General features: G+C 51.2%; 1 protein-coding gene across 2 annotated transcripts in view; it reads right to left on the bottom strand.

Annotated features, from left to right (window-relative positions):
- Positions 1-3,114: 3,114 nt before the first annotated feature.
- The window catches only part of Syngr1 (synaptogyrin 1), a 28,168-nt gene continuing 22,211 nt past the window's right edge, over positions 3,115-9,071 (bottom strand). For both annotated transcript variants that reach the window (NM_207708.1, XM_006520695.1), the window contains exon 4: positions 3,115-6,761. In NM_207708.1, the coding sequence (NP_997591.1) occupies positions 6,540-6,761 (222 nt within the window). In that variant the 3' untranslated portion in view covers positions 3,115-6,539. The remainder of the gene's footprint in view (positions 6,762-9,071) is intronic.

Genomic DNA, 9,071 nt, shown 5'->3' with positions numbered 1-9,071 from the left:
CCTTCATTTTTTTTTAATTAATTAATTACGCTGTAGCTATCTTCAGACACTCCAGAAGAGGGCATCAGATTTTTGTTATGGATGGTTGTGAGCCACCATGTGGTTGCTGGGATTTGAACTCAGGACCTTCAGAAGAGCAGTCGGGTGCTCTTACCTGTTGAGCCATCTCACCAGCCCCCCCCCTGCCCCCACCTTCATTTTTTTTTTTAAAGATTTATTTATTTTTATTATATATAAGTACACTGTAGCTGTCTTCAGACACTCCAGAAGAGGGAGTCAGATCTCATTACGGATGGTTGTGAGCCACCATGTGGTTGCTGGGATTTGAACTTTGGACCTTTGGAAGAGCAGTCGGGTGCTCTTACCCACTAAGCCATCTCACCAGCCCCCCCACCTTCATTTTTAAGACAGTTTCTTTCACTGAACCTGGAGCACTCAGTTAAGACAGGCTGGCCAGTAAGCCCCAGGGTCCTCCTGACACCATCTGTCCATAGCCCTGAGAATGCATACAAGACATCCGTGTTTGCCGTCACACCCTGTCTTCCTTGTGGATGTCTGGGATCAAACTCAAGTCCGCAAGCTCGCACACGTGCTTTACTAGAACCCTCTCGCCAGTCTCTGCATTTACCCTTTCACTTGTATGTTGTGAGTAAACCCAGGACATCAAGCAGCAAGCCCAGGAGCAGAGGAGATATGGCAGATGGCACTCAGCAGGCTCAGGCCAGCCAGCATGGGAGGGTGGTGAGCGGCACAGGTGCCTTGGAGTCGGCCTGCCTACTTGGCATGCACACATATGGTTGGGCAGTCTGTGACACTGTGGCCATGCAAGGGAATGGGGAGCCAGGATCTGTGCCCAGATGGACAGGAGCAAGGAAACAGTGGTGGCTGAAACCCACTAAGCCTGCAGCAAGAGAAGGGACTTCACGTGGAAGAGCCCGACCCTGTGGGGTGTGCACCAAGGCAGCTCTAGTGTCTAGGAATGGGCAGCACAGCCAGCCCTCAGGCAGGGACTTTTTTTTTTTTTTTAGATTTATTTATTTATTATATGTAAGTACACTGTAGCTGTCCTCAGATACTCCAGAAGAGGGCATCAAATTTCATTACGGATGGTTGTGAGCCACCATGTGGTTACTGGGATTTGAACTCGGGACCTTCGGAAGAGCAGTCAGCTCTCTTATACACTGAGCCATCTCACCAGCCCCAAGGCAGGGACTTTTGATATCAAATTGTAAAATATGAGATAGAGATACCTGAAGGTTATGTTAAAGCACCGAGTCCGATTCACAGAACCAAAGAGAATGATTTATTTTTTATATGTCAGGGTGTTTTGCTTCCATGTTTATCTGTATGCTTATGTGCGCAAAGAGGACAGAAGAGAGAGAAGAAAGAAAAAAAAAAGACAAATGAGGATGTGAAATCTCCTGGGACAGGAGTTATAGACAATTATGAACTATCATGTGGGTGCTGGGAATTGAACTTGAGTCCTCTGGAAGAGCAGCCAGCGCTCTTAACCACTGAGCCATCTCTTCAGCCCCAGGAAAGACTTCTTTTTTTTTTTTTTTTTTTTTTTAAATTTATTTATTTATTATATGTAAGTACACTGTAGCTGTCCTCAGACACTCCAGAAGAGGGAGTCAGACCTCGTTAGGGATGGTTGTGAGCCACCATGTGGTTGCTGGGATTTGAACTCCTGACCTTTGGAAGAGCAGTCGGGTGCTCTTACCCACTGAGCCATCTCACCAGCCCCCAGGAAAGACTTCTTAAATGAATTTATTAACAACAAAAAACAAACATCAGACCCAGAAATCAAACTAAAAGTTTACAACCCTCTCTAGATGAAGAGAATCATGTGTGTTCCCAAGATGCTTCATGTTAACAAAGGGGTTTTACAATAAACTCTTTGTCATTGAGGAAATCGAATTGCATAAACAAATTAGGGGCTGAAGAGCCAACTCAGCAGTTAAGAAGATTTACTACTCTTGCGGAGGACCCAGGTCCAATTCCCAATACCCACATAGTGCTTAATGGCCATGGCTTACCTCAGTTCCAAGGGAACAAATGCCCTCTTCTAACCTTTGCAGGGAGTGACACACAGACAGACAAAACACTCATACACATAAAAACGAATAGGTATTTGTAATTGCATAAACGAATTATTAAAATATTTACAATGAGCCAGACACAGCAGCACACTCCTTTAATCCCAGCAGTCAGGAGGTAGAGGCAGACAGACCTCCTGGAGTTCAAAGCCAGCCTAGTCTAAGTATTGAGTATCAGATCAGCTACTGATAACCCAGTTTGATCTTTACGATCCACACAGTGGAAGGAAAGAACCAGATCCCAAAAGGTGTCCTCTGACCTCCACATGGGCTCTATGGCACCTCCTCCCTAGTAAATACGTAAATGTTTAAAAAAAAAATCTGTTTGGGCTGGGGATATAGCCTAGTCAGTACAGTGCTTGCTTGGCTTGCCCAGGGCCCTGGATCCTCTCTCCTGTAGAGTATAAGCCAGGAGTGCAGGCATATGCTTGTGATCCTAGCTAGCACTTAGGACATGGAGCCTGTATGAGAAAGGTAGATGGCTTAGCTGGCAAAGCACTTATTACTTAAATATGAGGACCAGAGTTTGGATTCACAGCATGAATGCAAAATAGAGCTTGGTACTGGATAGATGTAGACAGGAGGACCCTTGGAACTCTTCCAGTATTGATCGCCTAATCTTCGCTGAACTGGTAAACTCCAAAATCAGCAAGAGACCCTGTCTCGAGAAAATAAGGGAGGGCTGGCGAGATGGCTCATTGGGTGGAGGGGCTTGCTGCACAAACTTGGCTATCTGAATTCAATCTTCTAAACCCAAGAGAAGGTGGAAGGAAAGAATAGACAAGACAAAAGTATCCTCCATTATCACATGTACATCATACACACAGACACATACACACAGTCCAAGGTCACTACAGCTCTGTATCGAATTTGAGGACAACCTTGGATACATGCAACTTTGTCTTGGGGAAAAAAAAAAAACAAAAAACAAGTTAACCAAACAAGAGAGAGGGGATAAACAAGCTGAAGCCACACTTGACTCAGGATGTCAAAGAAACACAGTGACACAGCCCACTGGTGAGTTGACTCTTCACTTTATTACTATGTCACCAGAAGTCACCACCTTCACTTGGTCACCACAGATGGATGGATGTCACAGAGGAGGTTGCCTCAGAGCCACTGGGTCCACTGGAGAGGCTTAACCAGGTGGGGGAGGGGCTAGAGCAGGGCCCAAGTTGGGGGCCGCCCTTCACCGCACACACGCACACGCACACACACTCACAGATATATTGTGGAGCCTTATATTATACATCTTATATATAGAAAATATATATATTTATACTATACACAGGCAGTAACGCTGCGGGAGGGACCAGGGCACCCAGACAAGAGCTGTGGGCACCAGGGGGCAGAAGTTATCAGGTCAGGGGTAGCACTGGGAGACAGCTAGCCCAGTTCATCCTCCATAAACTCTGGGGACTCCTGCTCATAACCTTCAGGGATCAAAGGACTTATGGGTCAAAGGTTAGAGGTGTCCCGGGGTGACAAGTGGGAGCTCTTGCTTACATGGGAAAAGCCTGGGACCCCAAGTCTTTGAAAATCAAGAATCATTACGGACAGATGGAGTAGAGACTGGTGTCAGTCCCCTGGAAATAAGCCCCTTGATTGCTACATCCCAGGTGGACGGGGTGCCGCCCAGACAAGATGGCCTGTGGACTGCGCAGGACATGTCATCTCAGAAGGCAGAAGATGGGGCTCCCAATCTCTCACTCTGTGCATGACCGTGGATGAAATAGGATTCTCTCAAAGGATCTCTGCAGCTCTAAACTCGCATGGAACCCATGTTCCCCCAGACCTTCTTTTGTGCTTGACAGGGAAAAGGGAACCCCAGTTCCATAGGGCATGGCTGTGGGGGACCCTCTCCAAAGAGAATGTGGGAGGAAAGCAGGGTCCGTGGAGAGGGAAAGGAAATCCAGGGTGCTGCTGGCCTTGGGTCCTCCACGGGCTATGTTATGTCTGTGGGGGTGTGATCCCTCCTAAACTACTGAGTCAGAAGCCTGGATCTTACTCAAATCCTGCTCGGACCACTCACCCACCATCTGATATCACTACCATGATGGTGGCATGCATGGGACAAGGGGAGATGCTCAAGACCCGCCTCCTGGTCCCATAAATGTCTCCAGCTTGAGCACTAGGAAGAGTCTATGAGAGATGCCCAAAGCTGGGCAGAGTTTAACCAGCACCCTGCCCTCTGCCTGACATCCCCTGCCGTCCGTTGCTGTCCAGGGAGAAACAGATGGGCAGTCCTTGGGTGTTTAGTACCCACAGGCAGGGAAGGCTTGGGGCTGTGAGTAGCAAAGACTTTTTGTGACTTAGGGTGGCACTGCAACATTCCCATAGCCAGTCTCTCCTCTGGTCACTGTCCACCATCCCCAAGCCGTCCCTACTTGAGCCACCTGGTCGGGGGCATAGGGCTGTACACAGAGCCCTTTCCCAGGTGTGAAAAATGGAAGTCAGCAACAGCCAGCTGTCACTCAGCCGCCTGGGGCTCTCTCCCAACACTGTGACCTCCTAGCAAACTTGGAGACCCCCCCAGTCTGGATCCAACTGTAACTCTCTGTGCTCCTGGTTCTGGAAACTTCCCGAGGACTCGGAAGGGTTTGTTTCCCTTCCTGGTTTCCCCTTCTGCTCAAGAGGAGCTGCGGGGCTGCTTCTAGGCCTCTGACACCCTTGTCCCCTCCCTGACTCTTCCTCAGGCCCGTGCTCACGCAACGTTTCCCACCGTAATGGACCCTGTGCCTGTATGTTCTTCAGAGGCTCCTACAGGACAGGGACCACAGTCACCCTTGGTGACATCACACTAACACGGGTACCAGAAGAGCAAGTCTGCCCGGCAGAGCCCAGTAGGGCATGGGGTGAGGTGGTGGGGACACTCAATTGTTAAAGGGCACGGACCCGCTTCCCAGTAACCAGCTACTGTGTACTGGGCACACACAGGAGGACAGCACAGACAACCTCCCTCTGCGTCCCCTCTGTCACAGGGAGGGAAGCACCAGGTATGAAAATGCCTCCTTGTTGTCCTCTTAGGCCCCGCCCACTTTCCCTTCTGTCTTTGTGGCAACCGGCAAGCCGCTATTCACTTTCCCGTGGCTGGAAGTTTCTCAACATCTCACGCCTGCGTCATTTGGGGTCATGTGACCTGTGGCTGTGGCACTCATCTTGACCCTGTAGTTGAAAGCTCTCCCCACTGCTCCAGCCTGGAACCTTTGCTGACCCAAACAAGCAGAGAGAGGACAGTGTCCTAGGTGACACAGGGGGCGGGACCACTTGCTGGGTGGGTGGAGCCAATACATTTAGGAAGCAAGGTCATCTCTACCATTTACTCACTGGGACCTTGGGTCAGTGTCCACTACCTCCTGGCCTCCTGTCTACTCAGCCATGAGCAAAGGGCTCAGTGAGCCCTCCAAGAGCCAGGGATGGCCACCACTCCTTTGGGAAACTGCAAAGGGTGGCTGGCATACCCCAAAGGAGTTCCCTGCAGGCCATGTAGAGCACGGAGCAACACAAAGGGACAAGAGTAGGTTGAGGGAGCCCACTAGGAGAAGACCAAGACGGAGGAAGGGACTTGCATGAGGAAAGAAAGCAGCTGAGGCAGGGAAGGCCCTCGCTTTGAGGCTGATCACGGGGGTCTCACTGGACTCACGTCTTGAAGCGCTGCCCTGCCCCCACCCCCAACCCCTTCATCAAACTCGAGTAACGAGTAACGCTGAGTGGCAGAGCAGCAGAGGAAGTAAAGAAGGCTGGCAGGAGCTCTATCTGGCCCATCTTAATGTGGCCTCATCAACAGCCTGATTCAATGACCTTGAACAAAGTGTCTTGACCCTTCAGACCTCGGTTTCCTCAACCATAAAATGGAGATAACCCTGGCCATCCCAGGAGGACTGATGTCTATCAAGGATTCTGGGAATGACAGCCCACATCCTGTGACTGACCACACTCACCATGTGGCTGAGCCCCTTGCAGGCAAACTTCCCAGTATCTATCTGTCCCACCTTTCCTGTATTTGGAACAGGGCCTCCTCAGCCCCCCTTCCCCTTTCCCTCTCTCTCTTACTCTCCAGCTAAACAAAGCCTGGCATTCAGTAGGTACTCAGTGTCAAGGACACAATGAATGACTGTAACCCCTGGGCCCCACCTGTAGACCCCTGCTGGACACACACTTGCACACATATGTGGACACACCCCACCACTCCCCACCCCAGCTGGACACACACATGTGGACACACCCCACCACTCCCCACCCCTGCTGGACACACACTTGCTCACATTTATTGACACTCCCCACCCCAGCTGCACTGGGCTTCAGTGGAGTCACTTGGAGGCTGAGCATGTGCTAGGCAGAGTCACCTGGGAGGGAGCAGGGTGCTTGGGAGGGGAGCTAGGATGGAAGGGCAGGGGCAGGGTAGGCGGTCACCGTCGCCGCCATGTGGGGGAGGGGGGCTCAGTAGCCCTGCGACTGGTAGCCCTGAGGCTCAGCATCAAAGGCGTTGGCTGGATGCTGGTAGGTGCCACCCATGCCAGCAGGGTCCGACCCAGCGCTGGGCTCCACGTAGGGTGCATAAGGCATGCTGGAGTCCTGGCTGGGGTCCATGTAGTCCTGGGAGAAGAGGGCCGAGTCGGCGCCAATCTGGTACCTCTGGAAGGCTAGCACAGCCTGGCCCGCCTGGGATAGGGGCAAGCAGGGACAGGGGGCAGGTGGGAGGGACGGTTAAGGGAGAGACAGACAAGAGTATTGGGTTAGTAGAGGTTAGTTGACAGGATGCAGAGGGTTACAGACGTTCAAAGCACCGAGCTTGACCAAGGGGAAGGACTGTTCACGCGACCACCCCTCCGAAGGTCTGGGACCGTATCAGCCATCTATCAGGAGCCTCAGAAGTTACCTGCCCCATGTGTCCCAAGGCAAGACCACTCCACTGTGGAGGGTTAATATGGCCCACAGACACACAGCCTGCTCCCAAACTGTGTCCTCGGGGATGTTTTGTGAAACGGGAGAAAAGGTTGCCTAGAACAGAGAACTCTTCACAGCTTCTAAAAGCCGCCATCTTTCTGTTTCTCTTGTAGCTAGGCACAGTCACGTGGCTAACTCTCAGCCAATGAGATACAGCCATGTTCTTTGTCCCACCCCCTGATCCAATGACTGGAAAGCAGATGTGCTAGCTAGCTGGAGCTCTAGTTGCTTACACACAGCTGGGTGCAGGATGGGTAAGAGTTGGGGTCGGTAGAAGCTGGGATCACTGAGAACACCTACAGCCACTATGCAAGCCCTACACCATCTCTCCAGACTTGGAATTTGTTATTATTTGGAATGGAAATCACTGTTCACTAAAGCTAATTCTAGCTGAAACACTTGGGTCAAACTAAACAGTAAAACGTGTTTCAGGACCACAGGACTCATCAGATCCTTGACTGTTCACTACATACTGGGTCCTGTTTCTCTCAGCATACACTCTGGGAAAGGTCTGACTGCAGCCACGTACAGAGAGGGGACAAGGGAGCTGACCTCGGGGACCTAAAGAGCATTATCAGATCAGCTCTGTAATTCAGAGAAAGCTTTCCCCACCCCCTGCCAGCCTACCCTCCTAGGTCATGGCTGGAAAGATGAAGGCAGACAGGAGAGGGACCCATGGCAAAGAGTGTTGAAATCCAGCCCCAATGACAGGGCCCTAGCCTGTGACAGACTAAGGAGTGATCAGAGCTCTCTGGGGCTGGGGTGAGAGGGCAGAAAGCAAACAGAATGGTGGCTTGAGAGGTATGGAGACCAGGCCCTCCCTCACTCCCAGACTTCATGATGCCCACCCACACAGAGGTAGGAGGGTAGGTAGAACAGTGACTTCCATAGACACTTTCAGGGAGAGGGCGCCAGTTAGAGGCGTGGTTCTCAACCTGTGGGTCGCGACCCCTCTGAGGGCTCACATATCAGATATCTGAGATCTGACTCATCACAGTAACAAAATTACAATTATGTCGCAGCAATGAAATAACTTTAAGGTTGGGAGTCATCACAGCGTGAGGCACTGCATTGAAGGGTCGCAGCATTGGGAAGGTTGAGAGCCACTGATCTAGGGGCAATTACAACTATGTCTGTGGCTCATCTCCTTCCTGCCCCTGTGTCAATGCCTACTGTGGTCAGCCAGTCCAAGAGGCCACATACAGGAAAAGAGGACCAGGCCCTGCAGAGCTGTAAGAGGGCTGCTGAAGATCTCTGTCTGTTCAGTGTTCTGGGACCAGCACTCAATGCGGCATCTCACCAGGCAGCAGGCTGTCTGTATGTGCATGCCTCCAATGTCGGCAGGCTTACTCTGCATTCAGCTACAGCAAGGCAGAGACAGTGTTCTGGGGTCCACGTGTACCCAATACACCCTCCACCTCTGCAGGGAGCACAGGCATAGGTGAATGCTGCCCAGGATCTGGAAGCCAGTCTTCTGGCAGAACAAGTATTTACTGTAAGACCCATTCTCCAAGCAGGGCTTATGGAGATGCCTCACTCAAGGAATGAATGAATGAATGAATGAATGAACAGCAGAACTGACATTTATTGAGCATCTCTGTGCCAAGCCCTGTGCTGGCCCTTGCTCAGCCTGAAGTCATTGATCCATTATCAGTCAGGCTAGGAAAATTGACTAAGATTCAGCATGGTGCAAGGATTTGCTCTCAGTCACATGGCATGGGAAAATTGAGCCAGGCCACAGATCCTCCAACACTCCAGGCTAGCCCTCTGTAGGAAGCCAGCCTAGGGAGACACCAAGCTGGTCCTTCACACCATGTCTGTAGCATACCCCCTTCCTGGAGGCACTTCAGACCTTTTTTTTGGGGGGGGGTTGGTTTTTTGAGACAGGGTTTCTTTATGTAGCCCTGGCTGTCCTGGAACTCACTCTGTAGACCAAGCTGGCCTCGAACTCAGAAATCCGCCTGCCTCTGCCTCCTGAGTGCTGGTATTAAAGGTGTAGGCCAGCACCGCCCAGCACTTCAGACC

Source organism: Mus musculus, chromosome 15 (genome assembly GCF_000001635.26).
Source record: "Mus musculus strain C57BL/6J chromosome 15, GRCm38.p6 C57BL/6J".
NCBI lineage: Eukaryota > Metazoa > Chordata > Mammalia > Rodentia > Muridae > Mus > Mus musculus.
This window is presented reverse-complemented; position numbering and strand designations above follow the sequence as displayed.